We start from the raw sequence: 22,597 nt of genomic DNA, 5'->3' as shown, positions 1-22,597 counted from the left end.
GGTTTTTTCCTTAGTCCTCATCCTTCTCGACTTTTCTGCAGCACCTAACACCGCACCATTTTGTCTTCCTGGAGAGTGTTTCCTCTCTGACTTTTCTCCTAACTTTACAATTACTCTTTTCCCATCTTTCCTGATTCTTCATCTATGTCAGGACCACTAACTATGGATGTTTTTAGGATCTCTTCTTTTTTCTTTATACTGTTGCACTTGATGATATTATCAGGATTTGAGATACGGGTGCAGATGATGCCCATATTTTTAATCCAGCCCTACACCGTCTCCTGAGCATCACAGATCAACAACTGCCTCTCAGGCATCTCAAATGTCTATTCTCTTTCCCTCCAAACTCTGCCCATTCTGAATTTCTCTGTCACTGTTGAACCTACCCCAGTGCACTTAGTATGTCTCATCCAGGCTCACAATTTCAATGTTGTTCTCACTCACATCCAATAATAACTAATTCACCCTCAAAAACCTCTTTAGTATTGTTTACACTCACATTTCTACCAGCCTGGTTCCTGGTGCTTATCACTTCTGAACTATTGCAGTAGACTTTTAATTGATTTCAGGCCTCATGTTCCCCTTCCTTTTGGGGAGGAGTAGAAAAAACTCCCAGTATTATTGTTTAAATAGTTTCCAATTCTTCATGACTTCATGGATCATAGCAAATCAAATCTATCTATCCTCTACTATCAAAGTCTATCCAAGTTCATGTTCGTTGCTTCCAAGATACTATCTATCCACCTCAGGCTCTTCTGTCCCTTTTCCTTGTTTTTAGTCTTACCCAAAATCAGGATTTTTTTTTTCCATTGGGTCCTCATTCTGTGGCCAAAATATTTCAGCTTCAGTATTTGTCCTTCCAAAAAAATGCTGAATTAATTTCTTAAAGTGTTGATTTGATCTTGCTTTCCAAGGGACTCTCAATTCTTCTCCAGCACCACAATCTGAAAGCACTAATTTTGTGGCAGTCAGTTTTCCTTACAATCCAATTCTCATAGGCACACGTTACTATTAGAAAGTAGAAAGAAAAGAAAATATTAATGTAAAAAATTTTAATTTAAAAGAGTATCCAATTTAATTGACATTATTTTCTTAGCACAAATCAACTCAAAGAAGGTAGTTTTCCTCTCCATCATATTGGTGGTTCTGATTTACTATCAACTTTTCTGATTGTCATTGGCACCCAAAACCTTAGATCTTTAAAGTATCTAATTGTTTTATCAGAGGACAACTTTTGAAGTCTTTTATCTTCAGATAGTATATTTACAAAGGCACTGTTAGAATAGTTATTTATTTCTATAGGAGAAGTGAATTATAATGAACTTGTTTTCCAGGGAGACAGGCAGACTCCTATGATGGCCCAAGAACCTTCAATGTTTATATCTGAAAGGAGATCCCTGACCTTTAACCAGATCAGGGTGCTCTTTTTCCCTGTAAGTTGGGGCAGATTGTCAGGTTTGGCATCATGATAAAAGCTATTGTAAGGCTAAAGATTGGTCTAGGCATTCTTAATCCTTTGGGATGGGGAAGTTAAGTCTTGGCCAACTTTTCCCTTCAAGGGAATGCCCCTACCAGGAAGGTTTCTGAATTTGCCTCAGCTTTCATCTACCTTTCTGCATCATTTTAGGAACCCTTGTTATACTGTAGGGCCTTAGGGTGTTGATGTGAGTCAGTCAATAAACATTAGTGCCTACTACACCAGACATTGTTCGAAGCACCCAAAGATTCAAAGAAAGGTAAAAGACAGTCGCTGTTCTTGAAGAACTCACATTCTAAAGAGGAAGACAATGTACAAACATGCTCTATCGGTATCTGTAATAAGTTGGAAATAATTAGCAGAAGCCAATCACTAAAATTAAGAAGGATCAGGAATGACTTCCTGTAGAAAGTGGGATTTTAACTTGAATTTCAAGAAATTAAGGAGGTGGAAAGGAGAAAGAAAAGCATTCCATTTAAGGGAGCAACCAGTGGAAATGCTGAGGAGGTAAAACTGGAATTCTTTTAAGATTATTAGCCAGAAGGAGTTAAGTAGTAAAGTAGTGTCATATTAGTCATTTAGGAGCCACAGAATTGGTCACAGTGACTTGGAAAATAGGTTATTGAACCTTTTCTATTCAGGGTTGATTCTTCTTTTTTCCTGGCTGAAATAGTTTACTGGAGACGATTTTTGTTACTTTGAAAGCAATTGGAGTTTACTCTTTCTTGTAAGCTCTTGATTTGAGAATTATATGTAAAGTAGTAATATTCAGCAAAGTCAATTAGAGCTCAGCTACTTGTATTCACATGTGAATATTTGTTAGGTTCCAGACTGAAAGTGAAGTGAGGAAATTCCTTGGGTTTCATTTGAGGAGACAGTGTATAAAACTAAAATTTAGTAACTAAAAGGAATAATTGCTTATTATTAATCATTTAATTTATAACTAAAAGAAGTATTTATTATTAGCCATTGATCATTAATATACTAATTAATAGCTCCCACCATATTAGAGCCTAGTAGCCAGTGAGGTACATCTTTTTTCCCTCAATAAACATTTGACTTGGGAGTACTCTAGATGCTATGTATTATGAAAGCTTCTCCCTGTATGTAGATCCAGCTAACTTCAGGACTTCCCCAAAATGTATGAGAGAAGGATCCCTGGCTGAAAAGGAATGTGTTGGATATTTCAGGAATCAGTGACATTCAAGGATGTGGTTGTGGACTTTACCCAGGAGGAGTGGAGACAGCTGGACCCTGCTCAGAGGACCTTGTTCAGGGATGTGATGCTGGAGAACTACAGGAACCTGGTCTCCTTGGGTAAAAGCAATTTTCCTCTGTGTCTGAAAACCTGCTTTTTGGGGTGTCTCTGCATTTTCATTTACTAGAGGCAGGAAAGTCTTTATAGAATTTAGGTGGTGGTCAGAAATATTTCAGTCTCTCTTATATAATACAAGAAGATCTTAAATCCTCCATACACCCAATGTTGGGTCTTTTTTGTACAACTTCCCTATAGAGCTTTGTTGTCCCTGAAGTGTATCTTACCCATTCTTTACTAGGCAAGTTAAGGGTCCGGCCCCACTGTAATATTGTCATAGTAATCCTAATGGATTAAATTTTAATGTAATATGATTAACATAATACATAATATGATATGCATATAGCAGTTGTTAAAAGAATAAAGATGCTTACTCAAACAATAAACCAAGGTAGTAGGTATTTGAGAACATAAACGATTCCCTTCCTCCTTTCTGGGATAAGGTTGTATGAATTTTCTTTTGGAGCTCAAATTTACTTCATGAGCCAACTCTCCATGCTTCCTGGGAATGCAGTGGGTATCAAACATTCTTCAGAGTCCCTCAGTGTGAGGCAGAATCTCTGTTCTTTGGCACACATTCTTTTTCCAGAAATAAGAGCTAGGATTGGATCTTGAAATGGCTCCCTTCAAAGTTCTTTCTTGCCCATTTCTTTCCCCTGAACAGGGCAAGCAGTTACCGAATCAGAGCTCATCTTCCTTTTGGAGAAAGGAGAAGCACCATGGATGAATCGGAGACATATTCCAAGAAGAACCTATACAAGTGAGTGAGTGAGTACAAATCTGGCAAATGGGAGTCACTCCATGCAGAAATGTTCACTCTGAAACTGTCATATTTCTTTTCTGTCATTTGAGAAGCTTTTTCTTCTCTTTTCCACTGAACTCTTCCTTTATAACCTGGAGTTAGTAACTTGGAACATTTGTTTTCATTAACGATTTTGAAAACTTCACTTCTTTTTTTTTCTTACTTTGGGAAGAGGTATTTTTGTCTCAAATTATATCAGTTCTTTATATTTTTCCTGTTATTTTATTTTTTCTTTTATTTTAAATGTCATATTTTTATTAAATTTCTTGACAAAATTTCCCAAGTTGCTAATTTCTTTTATTCTATGCATAGTGGTTTTGATCACATAAAAGCTATTTAACTAGATTTAATATAATTTGCCTATTTTGCTCTATTCTGATTCTCTGCCAATCATAGTTTTTTAAAAAAATCAGCCTTTATTCTCCTTTGCTTGATCTTCATCTGAGTCACAACCCCAATAGTAAAAATCATCATCATAGCCAGCCTTTATCTAGTGTGCTAGGTACTTTGCTAAATGTCTCATTTGATCTCATCTGGGAAGCACATGATATTATTGTCCTCATTTTATAGGTTAGGAAACTATGGCACAGGTTCACTGACTTGCCCAGAATCACACAGCTAGTTAGTATTGAGTCTGATTTAAACTCACATCTTCCTGTCCATGTCAATAGCTACTGAGTGCTCCTAGGCACCCTGTCCCCCTTTTGTCCTTGCCTGACTTTGTTCTCTGTTACGTTACTTGATGATTTCATCAGCTCCACGAAGTTCAGTTATCATCTCTAGAAGACTTTTGTATCTAGCCATCAACAGTCACACCTCACCAGATGACTTTTGGACTTCTTGAAATGTCTGTCCTATAGGCTTCTCAAAATCACTATGTCCAAAGAAGAGCTCATTATCTTTTCCCCTAAATCTTCCCCTTTTTTAAATTTCTCAATTACTGATGAGGGCAGCCACTATCCTCCCAGTCACCTAGACTTGCAACTTAAATTTCATCTTCAATTTCTCTTATATACCCACATTTCCAATTTGGTACCAAATACTAATGTTTGTTTTTTCATAGCATCATTTTTATACCTCTCATTTGCTTCCTTTACATAGCCCCCACATCACTCCTCTTTCAGACTTTTACAATATCCTTCTTGCCTGATTCCCCTGCCTCAAATCCCTTCTCCACTTCAGTGCATTCTTCACTTGACCACCAAGGTGGTCACCATTTTTCCCGACCATGTCTTTCCATCTTATTCAGTGAAGTCCACTGACTTCTTATTCTCTCTAGGATAAAATATAAAATATTTTGGGTATTTAAAGCTCAGTGTAATCTAGACCCTTTTTACCTTTTCAGACTTCATTTCTATTCATACGCTCTATGATTCATCAATCATGTACTATTTGTTTCCTTCTAGAATGTTTAGCTTTTGAGTGCTGGCCTTATTTTTACCTTTCGTTGTAATCCTGGCCTTTAGTACATTTACTTATTGGCCAAAAGAGATTTTTTTTTGTTTTATTTAGTGTTAACATTTTGCTGATGTACTTTGATTTTTCAACAATTTCTAATCAAGGGGCAGCTAGGAGGCACAGTGGCTAGAACACTGGCCCTGGAGTCAGGAGGACCTGAGTTCAAATCTGGCCTCAGACACTTAATAATTACCTAGCTGTGTGACTTTGGGCAAGTCACTTAACCCCCCATTGCTTTGCAAAAAAACAAAAAACTGAACAATTTCTAATGAATTCCAACTTCTTTTACAGAAAAAATACTGACAGATTAGGTAATATTGAATGTCCATAGGCCAGTCTTTTCAAAGGGGAAGAAGGAAGTATATTGTGATATCAGACATCTTTAATCACTGTTGCCCATTGCAGTAATCTGTGTCTTTCAGTGTTATTTTTGTTTATGGAATTTTCATTATGTATAATTTTTGCCTGATTTTTCTTGATTTGAATTAGTTCATACAAGTTTTTCCATGTTTTTCAAGTTTTTCTCCTTCTGTTTGAATCTTTTACCTTCTCTTCAAACCCTTCTCCAAATGTACTTATGCTGTATCTTAGTGAGCAGTACTTTATCTTCAATTATATATAATTCCTCTAGGTAATTTATAGATGCTAGAATTTTGATAAGAATTAGCACCAGGCTTGCTCATCTATAGTTTCCAGGAATGTCATCTTCCTGAAAATATAGATACTTCTTATCTATTTTGATGTTTTTCTCAAAAGCCTCAGATGTAATTCATTTAGTCTTGTATTCTTAACCTTATTTAAAGCAGCACAGTGCTCTATTCTCTCTCCTCATATATCTTGGGTGTTAATATGTTACTAATGATTGATCTGCTATTTTTAGTTAAAAAAAATTTTTTTTGATTCTTATTTTTTTATGGTAATGAGGTTTAAGTGACTTGCCCATGGTCACACAACTAGGCAATTATTAAATGTTTGAGGCTGGATTTTGTATATTCAGTGTTTTAAAATCATTTTCTTTGATGGAAGAAACAATCTAAAACTTAGACAAATATTTATTAAGCATCAACTGTGTTCCAGGTATATACTGAGTGCTTATTGTTGAGGATATAAAGAAAAGCAAAAGAAAATCCCCACCCTCTGGGGCGGCCAGGTGATGCAGTGGATAGAGCACTGGCCCTGGAGTCAGGAGGACCTGAGTTCAAATGCGGCCTCAGACACTTAATTTCCTAGCTGTGTGGCCTTGGGCAAACCACTTAACTCCATTTGCCTAGCAAAAACCTAAAAAAGAAAAAAAGAAAATCCCCACCTTCAAGGAACCAATATTCTGATGGGAGCAGCTAGAAGCAGAGGGGTGGGAAAGACCAGAAGCAGTGGAGGAGAGTACTTGGGTGGGTACCATGTTGAAGTCCTGCAGCCAGGTGGGAAATGATGAGGTGTCTGTCTGGAACTCCTCCTTAAATAGAGAATTCAGGAGGAGCTTGACTTTATCTACCAAGGGCCAAAGAATACTGTGGAGGTATATGAAATATTAAGCAATTTACTTTCTCCCAACTCAGACTATATGTTGACTTTTTTTCTTTTTAATTTCAGACAGCCTTCTTCTGGAGAATAAGTGTGAAACAACCAAGGAAATACAAATATGGGACATTTCTGTGGGAGAGTCATCCACGGAAAGACTCAAGGAGTATTATCCTTGGGATTCTAAATTGAGAAAAATCTGGGAATATGATGTTACTTTAGAGCAACAGAAGGACAACTACAAAAGCCTTTCAAAGGAGATAACAGTCACAAGCAGAAAAACTACATTTAATACAAATGAATATAATTTGTTTAGAAAAGGCTTCAATGAAGAGTCATTTACAATTAAAAAAAAGAGAGCTCAGGCAAAAAAAAATCTAAGCAAATCTGATATACACAAAATAAACTTCCAACAGTGGTCAAAGGAAGGGAAGTTGAATGGAATCTTCTCTGAGATGAAACTCTGTAGAGACAAAAATCAGAAGACTTTTAGTTACCAGCCTGAATGTATTGAACTTCATAGGGAATGTACTGAAGGGAAAACTTATGAATGTGGAAAGGTCTTTAGTTACAGTTTATCCTTTACAAATCATCAGGAAGTTCATACTTCAGAGAAGACATTTGAATGCAATGAGTGTGGTAAATTGTTTAACTGGAGTAGACAGCTTATTAAACATAAGAGAATTCATACTGGAGAAAAACCTTTTGTATGTAATGAATGTGGAAAGTCCTTTAATCAGCGTGGACACCTAACCACGCATAACAGAATTCATACTGGAGAGAAACCTTTTCAATGTAGGGAATGTGGAAAATCTTTCAACCGACATGGACACCTTACTCAACATAAGCGAGTTCATACTGGAGAGAAACCTTTTCATTGTAGTGAATGTGGAAAATCCTTTAGCCAAAGTGGACAACTTTCTACACATAAGATGGTTCATACTGGGATGAAGCCCTTTGAATGTAATGAATGTGGAAAAGCCTTTAGGTGGCAACCAGATCTTTCAAAACATCAGAGAATTCATACTGGAGAGAAGCCCTTTAAATGTAGTGAATGTGGAAAATCCTTCAGTTGGCATCAAGACCTTACTAAACATAAGAGGATCCACACTGGAGAGAAGCCTTTTGAATGTAATGAATGTGGAAATGCTTTTACTTGGAGTGGACAGCTTACCACACATAAAAGAATTCATACTGGAGAGAAGCCCTTTAAGTGTAGTGAATGTGGGAAATCCTTTATGCGGAGTGGACAGCTTACTGCACACAAGCGTATTCATACTGGAGAGAAACCCTTCAAGTGTAATGAATGTGGGAAATCCTTTAACCGCAGTGGACACCTCACTACACATAAACGAATTCATACAGGGGAGAAACCCTTTGAATGTTACGAATGTGGGAAAACCTTTAGCCGTAGCAGAAATCTTACTGAACATAAGAGAATCCATACTGCAGAAGAGCCACCTTAAATTCAGTGAAGGAAGGACAGTATTTGACATAAAGGTTTTACTAAACACGAAAGAATTTCTATCAGAGGAAAATCTGAATGTACAGCATAAGGAAATATTTAGCCTTGGTGGACCACTTTTGTAACCCATGGGAAATCTTTTTAGCCTAACTTGAGAGAAATTCTTTCCAATATTGTGAATTGCAGCAGTCTTTTAGATGAACGTTAGTGAATTCATATGAGGGCCAAAGATTCTTGTAGAATTCATCAGTTTTATTGACTTGTGAATTGTCTTGAAATGATGACTTCCTGTATTGTTTGTGTAGTAACAAGTCCTTTGATTTTCATTTGTATAGGAAATCCCTTCTAGCAATGCAAGTACAGACTCTGCAACTTAGAGGCAAAGAGGTTGCCCAAGGGGTAATAAGGGGCACCAATCTGCCCTGAATCAGACAAGCCCATAAGTCAGGGGTCTTTCTTGAATATGGATTTTCTTAACTCTATAGCCATATCTCTATTCACTAAGCAGTACTGCCACTCAAAATTTTGATATTTTAGTATGATGGTTTGCTATCTCTATCGTAAAGCAAAATAATATCCTCATTTCCCCTTTACTACAAATACTTTAGAGCTATGAACCCAAGTACTCTGGTTCTCTTATCATTTCAGAATTACCACCAGATGTGTTTGCTCTTTCCATCAAAACTGATAAGAGGAGGATTAAGTCTGAAATGCTCTGATAATCATGTTCTATTTCAGGAAGCAAGAAGCATTCAGGTTTCATATATGATCTCTTCCCAAGTGTTTGATTTTATTTGATTTCAAATAACAGGGTGGATAGTAAGAGACAAAAGTATATGATTGCCTCTTATCTTAAAAAATAATTTTATTACATTTTGTTTTTATTTTTCCTTTATTTCTTACTCTAATTCATCTCTTCTTTCTTTCATAAAAGTTCAGCAAACCCAATTAGCATATTGAAAAAGCCTGATATTATATGTGACCTAAATTTAACAAAAAAAAAAATTCACTATGATCAGGTTGAATTTATAGCAGGTGTCTAAGAGTTGTTAACATTAGGAAAACATTTTATAATCAATTATTACATGATTATCTCAATAGATGTAAGGTTTTTTTACCTTTTATGAGATGAGACTAATTTATAGAACTAATATTTTAAGATGCTGTAAAGTTTGATAAAATGTATAGAAGGATCTTTTTTTAAAAGTATAATCAAAAGTATTTTAAGCCTTATTAGCTCTATATGCAGTGGAGAAATTCTAGAAGTTTTTCCAATAAAATATAAGCAGGAATTGCCTATTTCCTCACTGTTTGACAGTTCAAGAAATTCCACAAGTAGCTGTGAAACAAAGGAAAGAAATGAAAAACATTAAGACAAACTTATGCCTATTGGCTGATAATGTCTTACTTAGAAGATCCTAGGCAATCAACAAAGAAACTGAAATTATGGTTTCAGTAAAGAGGCAGGCTACAAAATCAACCCACAGAAACCCCAATAGTATTTTTTATGGGAGCCTTAAAATTTAAGAAGAAATAGTGAGGTCCTAATCACAGTAGATGGTAGCCAAGTGACCCAATGGATAGAGTACTGGGCCTGTAGTCTGACTCATTGTCCCAAATTTAAATTCTGGTCTCAGTTGTACTATTTGTGTGACCCTGGACAAGTCACTTACCCATGGCCTCAATTCTATCATCTGTAAGATGATACACTCCAGTAACTTTGACAAGAAAATCCCAAATGGAGTCACATAGAATTGGGACACAACTGTCATAATTGAACAACTAAATCACAACTAAAATACATGAAATTTCTGGAAATCACTCAAAGCACACTTTATATAGATATAATTACAAAAGAAAACAAACTGGTTGAGTATTCAGTGCTTATGGCTTGATCTTGCCAATATGATAAAAATAACAAGAAGAAAGTTTAATGATTTAGGCTAATAGCAATAAATCTACCAAAGGGATTATTTCTGAGGTTCGAATAATTAAATTCATTTGAAGGAACAAAATGAGCATTTAATGAGGTCTTCCTATGTGTGAAGCACTAGGCTAAAATAGAACACAATCTCAAGATAATCATGTTCAAAAAGGAAAATGACACATAGGTTTCATCTGCAAGTCAGATGGAAAGTGCATATGGTTCTTATTGTGTGGTATGAGAGCATATGATACTGGTCATTTCTATTGATAATACCATATCTGTTTTTGATGCTGAACCATTTTTTCAGCAAGAAGGACCTTTATAGTGAGAACTTTATTTCTGCCTATTAGCAGTGGCTCCTAAGGAAGCAGGGACTGCAAAACCTGCAGACATAGTTGCCAGGCTGTGACTTCACAAGGCTTACTCCCCTGAATAATCTATTAAGGGAAATAATGAAAAAGAAAAGGAACAAAGAGGGGAAAGCACTTTTTTAAAAAATAGTTGCAGTATTGCCTGGTTAGAGAACAAAGACTTTTTAAAAAATTTTCCATCTGCATGCAATGGTAGTTTTCAATAATCATATTTTCTCCTTCCTTTCCCTTCCCTCCTCCCCTAACAGAAAGCAACCTAATATAGGCCTACATGTACAACCATGCTAAACATAGATCTATAAGTAATCATGTTATGAAAGAAGAATTAAATCAAAGTGGAAATTTAGAAGAAATTCATAATGCCTAAGACAGCTTTTAAAAACTGCAGATAGTAAGCTTTAGTCTGCAATTAAACTCTACAGTTTCTTCTCTGGATTTGGATAGTAGTTTCCATCACAAGTTTTTTAGAGCTGTCTTTGATTATTGTGCTACCGAAATGAACAAGTCCACCCTAGTTGGTGTTAATGTGTGTAATGTTCTGGTTCTGCTCACTACACAGCGTTGGTTCATGCAAGTCTTTCCAGGCTTTTCTGAATTGGGACATTCTTATAGAACAATTTTACTCCCATCACATTCACATACCACAATTTGTTCAGCTGTTTCCCTATTGATGGGCATCTCAATTTCCAATTCTTTGCCACTACAAAAAGAACTGATATATTTTTGAGCATGTGGGTTTTTTACCCTTTACCCTTTTTTATGATCTCTTTGGGATACTGACCCAGTAGTGGTCTTGCTGAATCAAAGGTTGTGCACAGTTTTATTGCCCTTTGGGAATAATTACAAATTGTGGGCGAACATTTTAAGTTCTCAAAATATAAAGCAAATAGTGATCAAAAAAATTTGGTACTAGTTTAAAAAATATCAGTGGAACAGATTAGACATGGAGACAATGGAACTCAATATCAGCATTTAAGAAACTCAAAAATAAAATCACTTGGGAAAGAATATGTGTGACATGAAGTAATAGACAAACCAAAAAGCAGTTTGGCAAAAATTAGATTTAGACCACCAGTTTACACCATATTCCACAATAAATTCATCAAAGATAGTTGTCCTTAAAATTAAATGCTAAAAAAAATTTGAGGTGCCCTCTTGAGCTTTAAAATCTGTAGGATAAATCTATAGAATATTTTGTCCAGAGAAAATTACTGCTTAACCTCTACTGATATTCTTTGATGTCAGAAGGAAACATGAAAAAAAGTTGAGCTCCAATTTTATGTGGATTCTTTGTCATTTTTAGAGTAACAACCTTCTTAATGGAGCTTTCTTCAACCACTTCCTTAGACTTCTGTTTTGGGGAATTCTTTTGTATCTTTTTTTTTACAAGGCAAATGGGGTTAAGTGTCTTGCCCAAGGCCACACAGCTAGGTAATTATTAAGTGACTTGAGGCTGGATTTGAATTCAGGTACTCCTGACTCCAGGGCCGGTGCTCTATCCACTTTGCCTTGCTGCCCCTAGTATCTTCAGAGAATAATGATAATGGCACTGCACAGTTGTGTGGTACTTTTAAGTTTGTAAAATAGTCCATTTAGATTTTCTTTTTATCCTCATAATAATCCTGTGAAATCAAAGGTGCCAGAAAAGGTACTATACATCTATTTTGCTTTTCTGTTTAAATATATTTCCCAGTAATTAGCACTTAATATTTCTTAGCTTTCCCTCTATGAGTAGAGTAGAAATGCACCTTTTCCTGAACTTATGCATTCCCCTCAAATGTACTTTTGTGGAGCCAGTTAAGGAAGATTTCCTTTTGGAACAATTATAAAGACATAAGCTTTGAGTCTGTCACCCTACCATATTTCTCCATTTTTTGTTCTCTGGAAAAATCCCAGTATGCTAGTTCTTTTCCACTGAGCCCTTGGGATGGATAAAAAGTCTTTCCCTGATGGTACATTTTGAATGCCATCAAGGCCATCTGGCACATTACTGGTTATGTCAATGGAACCTGCTTTTTCCTGAGTAATGTAGAGTTTGAACTCACACATGAAGTGAACTCAATGCCTACCTTTTGTATTGATTGCTATTCCTTTGTGTACCTGTAATAAAGCTCTATACACTCCATAACTTCCCATTTATTCACTGCACCACTTAATTGAAACCTGACATTTGTTTGGTTTGTCTGCACAATAATCCTATGATTTTTTTAAATCTGTATCTAGATTTATTTTCTATTACAATAATTTTGTTATAAGAGTAAACATACCCCCCCCCCAGAAGATGAGAAACCTCAAGGATAGTGAGAGAAAAAAAATACTTCAGTCTATGTTCAGATTCCAATGACTCTGTCTCTGGGGTGCATTGCTTTCTTTATCATACGTCCACCAGAGAAGTTGCTTCAATATTTTTACCACAGTTGCTATTACTAGCTGTATTTCCCTCCACTCTATTCTTCCCCACTCTCGTTTATTCTATTCTCTCTCTCTCTCCTTTCATCCTGTCCCTGTACAAAATTGTGTTGTATCTGAGTACCCCCTCCCTCAATCTTCCCTCTCTTCTATCATCTTTCCCCCTTCCCTCCCCCCCCATTTCCCCTTATTCCTTCCCTTTCTTCTCATTTTTCTCTAGGGTAAGATAGATTTCTATACTCTATTAAGTGTGTATGTTATTTCCTCTGAGCCATTTCTGATGAGAATGAAGGCTCACTCATTCCCCCTTGCCTTCCCCCATTCCACTCCATTGAAAAAAGCTTTTTCTTGACTCATGTGAAATTTCTTAGCTTCTTCATCTCCTTTCACTTCCAGTACTTTCCTTTATCATCCATTGACTCTACCTTTTTACTATATTATACCATTATATTCCGCTCCTTCCTGTGCCCTGTCTATATATGCTTCTAACAACTCATAAATATGAGTTATCAATATCTTTTTCCCATGCAGTAATACAAACAATTCAATATCATTAGTTCCTCACAGTTAGTCTTTCTTTTCCACCTCCTCTATGGTTCACCAGAGTCCTGTACTTGGAGATCAAACTTTTTGTTCAGCTCTGGTTGTTGCAATAGGAAAGTGTGAAAGTCCCCTGTTTCATTGAAAGTCCATCTTTTCCCCTGAAAGGATGTTCACTTTTGCTGGGTAATTGATTTCGTTTGTAAACCAAGATCTTTTGCCTTCTGGAATATCATGTTCCAATCCCTGCGAGCCCTTAATGTAGATGCTGCCAGATCCTGTGTAATACTGACTGGAGCCACAGTAGTTGCTCGGTAGTTGTATTATTTGTTTCTGGCAGCTTTTAGAATTTTCTCTTTGATTTGGGAGTTTGGGAATTTGGCTATAATATTCCTGGAAGTTTTTCTTTTGGGATCTCTTTCAGGAGGAGATTGGTGAATTCCCTCAATTTCTATTTTACTCTCTGCTTCTAGGATCTTGGCAATTTTTCTGTATTATTTCTTGAAAAATGAAGTCTAGGCTCTTTTCCTGGTCGTGACTTTCAGGTGGCGCAATAATTTTTAAATTATTTCTTCTTGGATCTGTTTTTGAGGTCGGTTGTTTTTCCAATGAGATTTCACATTTTCTTCTCATTTTTGGCTTTTTTGGAAGTTATTTCTTCCTAATTTCTTGCAAAGTTATCAGCTTCCTTTAGTTCCATTCTTCAGTTGAAGGAGTTTTCTTCAGAGAGCTTTTATATCTCCTTTTCTAGCTGGCCAGTTCTGCTTTTTTAAGGCATTGTCCACATTTGCCTTTTGTTTTGCTTTTTTTTCCATTAGGTCTAAACTGGTTTTTTAACATATTATTTTCTTCAGTATTTTTTTTTTTTTTGTATTTCTTTCACTGAGCTGTTGATTTGGTTTTCATGATTTTTTTGCATTGCTCTCATTTCTCCCATTTTTTCCTCCATCTCCCTTCATTACTTTTCAAAGTCTTTTGAGCTCATCCATAGTCTGTGTCCATTTTCTATTTCTCTTGGAGGTTTTGGATATGGAAAATTTGATACTGTCATCATCTGACTATGTGTTTTGATCTTCCATGGGACTAAAGTAATTCTCTATGGTCAGATTCTTCTTTTTCTGTTGTTTACTCATTTCCTCAGCCCAAGACTAATTTACAGTACTTCCAAGACTTTGGGTTTGTTTGTTTTTTGAGGACACCCCACTGGGACCTTTATTCCTCCAAGGTCTTATGCTCTCTTGCCTGTTCTTTGATATGTAGGGGACCACAGGCTTCCCCTCTGCCTTGAAGCTGTAAGGAGGAGCCCTGCTCAGCTATCTTAGTATGGAAGCCCAAACTGCAACCTGGATCTGGGTGTGGGCAAACAACAGAGTCCTCCTGTCCTGAGGAAGAGCAGAGAGATTTCTACAATCTCCCCTGACCCCCCTCACCATCTGTGGGCTGTGCTCTGGAGGTGCAGGCTGGTTTCTGCAGCCGGTGTTCCTCAATCCATACTCATTTTGGTGAGGCAGAATTTTCTCCCGGCCCCTTCAAGCTGTTCCCATGCAGCGCTATGACTGGACCTTTTTCCAACTCCCAGTCCTTGTGGACACACCTTTCCTGGGGAACTTCTAAGTTATCTTGGACTGAAAAATGTATCACTCAGTCTTTCTGTGGATTCTGCCCCTCTAAATTTTGGCTAGAGCCATAATTTGATGGCTTTCGGAGTTTTTTTAGGGGAAGGAGTTCCCAGGAAATGCTGCCTTCATGCTGCCATCTTGGGCCCCCCCCCCCCAATAGTATTGTTTTTTATTTTGTTTTTATTTGTTTTTGTTTGTTTTTTTGGAAGGCAAACGGGGGTTAAGTGGCTTGCCCAAGGCCACACAGACAGGTAATTATTAAGTGTCTGAAACCAAATTTGAACCCAGGTACTCCTGACTCCAGGGCCGGTGCTTTATCCACTACGCCACCTAGCCACCCCAATGGTATTGTTTTTTAAAGGCTATTATGTAATTATTTACTCATTGAACTAGCAGCTTATTAACATTTGAGTCTTTTCCACATGAGTTGTTGACTATTTGAGTTTTTTGAGTCCACGTATAAAACTTCAAATGTTTCTCCCAAATATATTATCATTCAATCCAGATTTTTGTTCTACATAATCAAGATTTTTCTAGCAATTGTATGTACTGTTCCCCAGAGTCAGCATTTTCTCTTCAGTTTCGTATCATATGTAAATTTGTCAAGCTTAATCTCTAGTCCTTGATAGAATTATAAAATAGCACTTGGATAAGAACAAATCCCTGGGGCATTCTACTAGAAGCCTCCTTTCAATGGATATCAAAATAACCTTTTTGATTCTATTCATTTCACCATTTCTGAATCTACTGAATTATTCTAACATTTCACCAACAAATTGCCATCATACCTACAAGAATAGTATGAAACTATTCAATGCTTTTTCTGAAATTTGATTATTCTGTAATAATCAAAATAGTAGGCTTTTATGTTTAAGTAAACCTTTAGTTTCAAGTTTCTTTTTGGAGGTTAGACACTCCGCTTCACTGGATTGCTTTGATGACATAGTTAAACCAACAATATATTTGTAGTTAGGGTATCCTTAGTTGAAGTACCCTGAATATATTTACTCCTCAATCTTCCTGGTCCCAGGCTCTTTGAAAATTTCTACTTCTGAAAAACAGTAATAAAGCCCAGATCTCATTGAAGCTGCAACCTTTACTTCCTTCTTGGACTGGCTAAAAATAGGGAGAAGAGAAGAAGGTATCTAGGGAATTTTTAGGCTTGGGTATTTTTGTAGATGTGTAAAAGTCTAAAACTGTGAAGTCCAGTCCCAGCCCAGGTTAACTGGATGATCAGATGAATGAAAAACCCAAGAGACAGTTTCTGATTTTTAATAATTTATTAATTAGGTTAACTGATAAGAAATCAACAATCATTGATTTCTCTTATAATCAAAAGACACCTAAAGAAGACATTGAATACCTTAAATAATTTTTTGAATGAGAATGCCCCTGACAGGAGAAATCAACCCTGAATAGGGAACATTTAATGAGCAGGTGGGTGTTTAAATGAGGAAATGGGCTAAAAGTCTTCCCTCAGAGAACACAGCTTGATCATAAGACTCAGCTACCTCCAGTAATCAAGACAAAGGAATCCATCTCTAGTCAGACCATTCGAGTTTTCTCCTTTATGAATTGAGGCATCTGAAAAGCTAATGGAGGGATGCAAGGGCATGGGCTTAATGCCTTGAGACTGGAATTCTATTTCCACTATACAGAAGAAAGTAAGGTATTCAAGTTGGGAGGGGTACCATCCAAGTTTCTGGATCATGTTCCAGGAAGATTGTGGGCAATCTTCTATCAGGAATGTCCTTCAGAGTCTGGCTGTCTGACCTACAGGATCTGGACCTTGAATGAGGAAATAAGTCTTAATCCTCATTTAATAATTACAGAAAAATAATTTCTTCCAATAGAAAATGTCTCTCAACAAGGAAATTCCCTTCCTCTTCATCAATTTATGAAAATTAAGTAGAGTGACAAAATTAGAATTTCTGTTGGCTGATGTGTTTTATCTTTTTTCCCCTCTTACTGATATTTTATTTTTCCAATTATATGTTATGAAAGTTTTTCAACATTTATTCATATGCATTTTTATAGGTTACATAATTTTCTTCTGCCCTCCCTTCCTAACCCCCTCCTCCTCTTAGTGGCAGTCTAGTGAACATGTACCATTATGTTTAATATGTTTACATATTAGTCATTTTCTGTATGAGGAATTAGGGCCAAGGGGAAAGAAAACCATGGGATAGGAAGAAAAAAAACAAACCTTTTTTTTCAGTAGAGAAATTTTTTAAAAAAGTGAATATAGTATTCATTCAGATTCTGTAGGTATTTTTTTTTTAGATTTTTTTCAAGGCAATGGGGTTAAGTGGCTTGCCCAAGGCCACACAGCTAGGTAATTATTAAGTGTCCGAGGCCAGATTTGAACCCAGGTACTCCTGACTCCAAGGCCGGTGCTCTATTCACTGCACCACCTAGCCACCCCTTAGTTTTGTTTTCTTTACCTGGATGTGGATGGCATTGCCATAACAGGTCTCCCAGGATTGTCCTAGCTTTCTGAATTGCTGGATCTGTATCCATCAAAGTTGATTGACTCACAATATTGTTGTTAATGTATACAATAGTCTCTTGGTTCTGCTCCCTTTGCTCATCATCAGCTCCTGTAATTCCTTCCATGCTTCTCTAGAGTCTGACCATTCATGGTTTCTCAAAGAAAAATAGTACCCCCATAACATTCATATACCATTCCTTGTTCAGTCATTCCCAAATTGATGGGCATCCCCTCATTTTTCAATTCTTTGCCACTACAAAAAAGAACTGCTCTGAGTATTTTAAAACATGTGGAACTTTTCCCAATTTTTATGATTTCCTCATACCTAGTTTTGGTATTGCTGGGTCATAGGCATTTTTATTGGTCCTTGAGCATAGTTCCTATTGCTCTCCAGAAAGGTTGGATTAGTCCACAACAACATGAACAATGTATTAATGTCCTAAATCTTCCCACACCCTCTCCAACATTGAACGTTTTCCCTTTTTTGTCATCTTAGCCAATCTGAGAGGTGTGAGGTGGCACCTCTTGGTTGTTTTAATTTGCATTTCAGTAACGTTTTCTCCTTTTTTTGAAAGCTAAGAATAAAAATAAACAGGAAAAGAAGTGAAATTTCTTACATCTCTGAAAACTTTTCAAGCTAGTTGACAAAGTCAGAAAGGAATCAGGGAATTTAAATGAGTACTTAATTAAGGAAAACTTTAATTTTTCCTCTGGGGAGGTGATTAAGGGGAAGGAAAAGAGGTATCACTTCTTGTTTCCACTGCTTCATCACTATTCAGATTTAACCCAATCCGTTGTTCAGTCATTTTCATTGCTTCCTCAATGTCATCACAGATGCATGTCCCAACTCAAACTCTTGGCAGTTTACTTGGCTTCTGTCTTTCTGTTTGTAGTGCATTCTGAAACTTAGTGCCAAACAAAAACATGGTTTACCTGGCATCCAACATGCCAGTATCTTCCTCCAAATCTCTACTCCTGTTGGCACTTAAGATTGGCTGTAGGTAGAATCCACAAGACTTGGCAACCAACTTTTGTATCATTTGAGGAACAAGATGGTGGACTAGACATTTTCTATACAACATGATCTCTCAAAACTCTCCAAAACAGAACTTATAAAGCTATTATTCAGCTATTTTCATTGTCTAGGATATTCAAAAGGTTTTTTTTTAAAAGGAACCAATGCTCCCTTCCCCTGAGCACTCTCAGAACCCCTCCTCTACCTCGTATAAGGGGACCAGCAAGGCACCTTGCACTAGCAGACACACAAATGAGAACTGTGATAAAATCCAGTCTTAAAACTGAACCTCCTTCCTTCTTTCCAGTGCTATGGAAAACCTGGCTCCAAGCTGCTCAGACCAGTCATTCAGGGTCAAAAATCTGCTAGGGGCTACAACCCAGAAGCAGAAGTGCCAGAGAGAGTAGACTCTGCTGCTTCTAGGGAAAACAGACAGCTTCTGTGGCCAGATCACAGAACTGAGGAACAGAGGTAATGAGACAGGTCATCAGGACAGGACAGCATGTTAAAAGCTGTGGCACTCTCCCAAGCCTGACTGGGCCAGTCCTGGCCACCCAAAAGTCAATTGGGGCAGAGACCCAGACAGGTAAACTTTGAATTGCCCAGTATGGAAGGAAACAGACACTTTGAGATCCAGCCTCTAAGAAACTTGGTAGTTGTCCTTCATGCTCAGTGAAGATTGAAATGATATCATTGTGTTGAGGTCAAGAGGCAGAGTGCCAACTGTGGCTGAACAGACCATCATGAGTTCAGAAGGCTCTAACACAGATCGACACAAATAGTCCACATGAATACTTGGATAGAGATGTGTCTAGAGTTCTTTCTCATGTTTCTTTTGAACTACTGCAGTTTGGCTTTTCTCAGAGTACAGCACCTTCTTTGATGTGGGGACACCTTGCTGGTGGTCCTGTGCTTGTGTCTCCTATGTCTCACAATCAATTCCAAAATTCTTCAGAAAGACCTTGAGAGTGTCTTGGTACCCCTTCTGCTCTCTTTGTGAGTCCTTGCCTTCTGTGAGTTCTCAGGAAAATAGTTTTTAGGCAAATGTATTCTTGGCATTTGACCAATGTCCAGGCCATCAGAGTTGCACACTCCACAGTAGAATGTGAATGTTTGTTGGTTCTGTTCAAGAAAGGACCTCAGTATCCAATACCTTATCTTTGCAGGTGATCAGACTCTTTTTAGACAATTAAAATGGTAGCAATTCAATTTCCTGGCCTGGTACTGCTATACTGTCCAAGTTTCCCAGGCATAGAACAATGAGATCAGCACAAGGGCTCTGCAGTTGTCTAATGTCCCTTCGTTCCTACACTTTCCTTTGGAGCCTCCCAAACACTGAGCCAGACTTGTAAATACATGTATTAACCTCATCTATAGGTATATCTCTGGGACTTCCCTGCCAAGATAAATGAACCTATCCAAAGCATTGAAAATTTCTCCATTTGCTGTAACCAATGGTTCTGGGTATGGTTGCTAACTGGCGGAGAGCCTTTCAGCCCATGGTGAGTCCAAAATTGACCCATGTATTCTGCTGCATCTCAGTCTTGGAGGCTGCACTGAATCCATTGAATGAAGGTTAAAGAAAATTGGCCTATACATAGTACTGCCTAGTGGAAAAGAAAAGGTTCTTCAATTAAGTCGTAAACAATATGAATTCTTTTTTTTTTTTTAGTGTTTTTGCAAGGCAATGGGGTTAAGTGACTTGCCCAGGATCATACAGCTAGGTAATTATTAAGTGTCTGAGGCCGGATTTGAATTCAAGTACTCCTGAGGGCTGGTGCTCTATCCACTGTGCCACCAGCCGCCCCATATAAATTCATTCTTGATAAAAGAGCTGATAAAGGGCAGGGACTTTGATAATACAAATTGATCAAACACATGAAACAGGATAATACAAAATTAAATGCAAAGGAAGAGTGAAGAATGGTTTTATTCAGATGAAACACTCATTATTTTTCACACAGGCAAGGAAGTTTTATCTATTAATAATTCTAGGAGGCCAGGCTGGACTAGCTCTGGGGTGTGATCTCACCATTAGCCACCAGGTGGCACTCTGAATTTGAGAAGGTCTAGCTTCCACTTCCGTCTGTCCATGCAGCATTGACTTTCCAAGATCTCTGGTTCCCAGATCCTTCCTTTTATTACCTATAGTCAGCCACAGTTCTACCTCACCTCATTTAGTTTAGCATGTAAAACACAGCTTTCCAATAATCGGTTCATCTGGCTCATGCCCTAATTCTCATAACAGAATTGGGGAGAAGAAAACATTCCTGCAAGAATAGATAAAACTAGCCCAAGGCCACACAGTAATTATGAAGTATCTGAGGTAGCATTTGAACTCAGATCCTCTTGACCCCAGGGCGTGTGCTCTATTCACTGTGCCACCTAGTATCGGTCAAGGAAACTAAAGGAAAAATTTATAACAACATTTGTGCAACACCAGTGCCAAGGTCCATTGGTATGGAATCTTTCTTCATTAGATCCTCATTAGACATCAATGCCTCTTGCTTGCACAGGGGATGGAGTGGAGTTGGTGAGAGCAGAAGGCAGGCTTTTTTTAATCTCTTGAAGCTCTCAAATCTCTTGGAATCTCTTCAGGCTCCTTGGGTACCTACCATTGCTGTTGACTTCCACCTTCAAAGAGGGATGATGGAAAATGCCAACCCTATTTAAGGTTCCTGAAGTTAAAAAACACTCTGGCAATAAAACATGAAGGGAGCCGTATGGACATGTGGGAATAAAAGAGAAAGGGAAATGAAAAGGGGAGGTCGTTTGTTTTTTTGTTGTTTGTTTTTTAGCAAAAGTGAATGGTTAGTGGCTTCATCAGTGGCTGGAATAAAGTTAGAGATGCAAGTTAAAAAGATATGGTGAGAGGTCAAGATGGCAAATTAAATATATAATAGTATATAATATATAGATAAGTTTATTATAAGGAAAAAAGTTTCAGAATTTCTGTTATGTGAAAGTTTGCTTTTCTTTTGAAGTAAGCAATAATATTGAATATTGAACATGTGACTTAACCAGTCAGCAAGCATTTGTTTTGGGGGACACAAGTGCAAAGAATCAAACAATCTCTACCTTCAAATTCTTTTTTTTTTTGCAGGGCAATGGGGTTAAGTGACTTGTCCAAGGTCACACAGGCAATTATTAAGTGTCTGAGGTTGGATTTGAACTCAGGGACTTCAGACCCCAGGACCCATATTCTATCCACCTATCGACCCACTCTACCCTCAAATTCTAATGGGAGAGATAACAAGTAGATATGAACTCTATCCACCTTAAAATACGTAAATTCACATATATGCACAATAGGGGACAAGTAGCTGGGGCCACAAGATGATAGAGAACTTGGTGCCAGGCCTGTTCTATTTTACACCACTGGAAGAGGCTGGGCACGCCTCTGCTTCATTTTCCTCATTTATAAAATGAGGATGATGGCACCTGCCTACTGCTCGGGGTTGTTGTTGGAATCAAATTAGATGATTGGGAAGCACTTAGCCCCGGGGGGCGGTGGGCGGAGCGCTGGTCTTAGAGCCAGGGTCAGACACCTAACTGGCTAGCTGTGTGACCTTGGGCAAGTCACTTACCCCTGACTGCCTGGCCTCCAGGGCCACCTCCAGCCTCCTGGTTCCTGCCTGGGCCCCGGCTCTAGAGGGCTCTGGAGGAGACCGTGAGCGGGGCGCCTTAGCATCGCGCCCCCCGACTCAAATCCAGTTGGTGGCGCCGCCCGATGTCTGGTCTTCCCGGAGCAGGACGGACAAACGTCGGGGTTTCTGGCCTTCCTTCTGTTCTCGTTTGTGAAATTAAAAAGAAAATGCTTCAGCGACCGGCTAAATGGCACCAACTGGGGAGAGCCCTGGCCCGGGGATCAGGAGGCCTCGAGTTCCAGCCTAGCCGCGGGCGCTCGCGGCGACTCTGGGCCGTTCCTCGCGCCCCGCGTGGGCAGGATGGACCCCAGGGCGGTCTGGGGGCTAGCAGGGCCGGGCCATGCTGCCTACTCACATCTTCCCGTCTTTGGGGAGGAAGGGCTGCAGTCCCCAGTCTAGTTGCGGCTTTGGTTTTTCGCAAGGCCAAGGGCTGGGCCAAGGCCGCCCGGCCGGGTCACTGGGAAGCGTCTGGGGCCGGACGGGAACTCGGGGCCTCCCGCTGCAGGGCCTTTGTGGAGCCGACCCTGACCCAGGGCGTCGGGC

At 38.3% G+C, this 22,597-nt stretch overlaps 1 protein-coding gene across 2 annotated transcripts in view; it reads left to right on the top strand.

Moving 5' to 3' along the window:
• The window catches only part of LOC141509783 (uncharacterized), a 39,697-nt gene extending 27,221 nt beyond the window's left edge, over window positions 1–12,476 (top strand). The window contains exons 2-4 of one of the 2 annotated variants that reach the window (XM_074219576.1): window positions 2,668–2,794; window positions 3,457–3,552; window positions 6,643–12,476. In XM_074219576.1, the coding sequence (XP_074075677.1) occupies window positions 2,668–2,794; window positions 3,457–3,552; window positions 6,643–8,036 (1,617 nt within the window). In that variant the 3' untranslated portion in view covers window positions 8,037–12,476. The remainder of the gene's footprint in view (window positions 1–2,667; window positions 2,795–3,456; window positions 3,553–6,642) is intronic. The other variant, XM_074219577.1, reaches the window with a different exon arrangement.
• The last annotated feature ends 10,121 nt before the right edge of the window (window positions 12,477–22,597 follow it).

Source organism: Macrotis lagotis, chromosome 1 (genome assembly GCF_037893015.1).
Source record: "Macrotis lagotis isolate mMagLag1 chromosome 1, bilby.v1.9.chrom.fasta, whole genome shotgun sequence".
Taxonomy (NCBI): domain Eukaryota; kingdom Metazoa; phylum Chordata; class Mammalia; order Peramelemorphia; family Peramelidae; genus Macrotis; species Macrotis lagotis.
The sequence above is the reverse complement of the archived record's forward strand: the minus strand, read 5'-3'. Positions and strand labels throughout refer to the sequence as shown.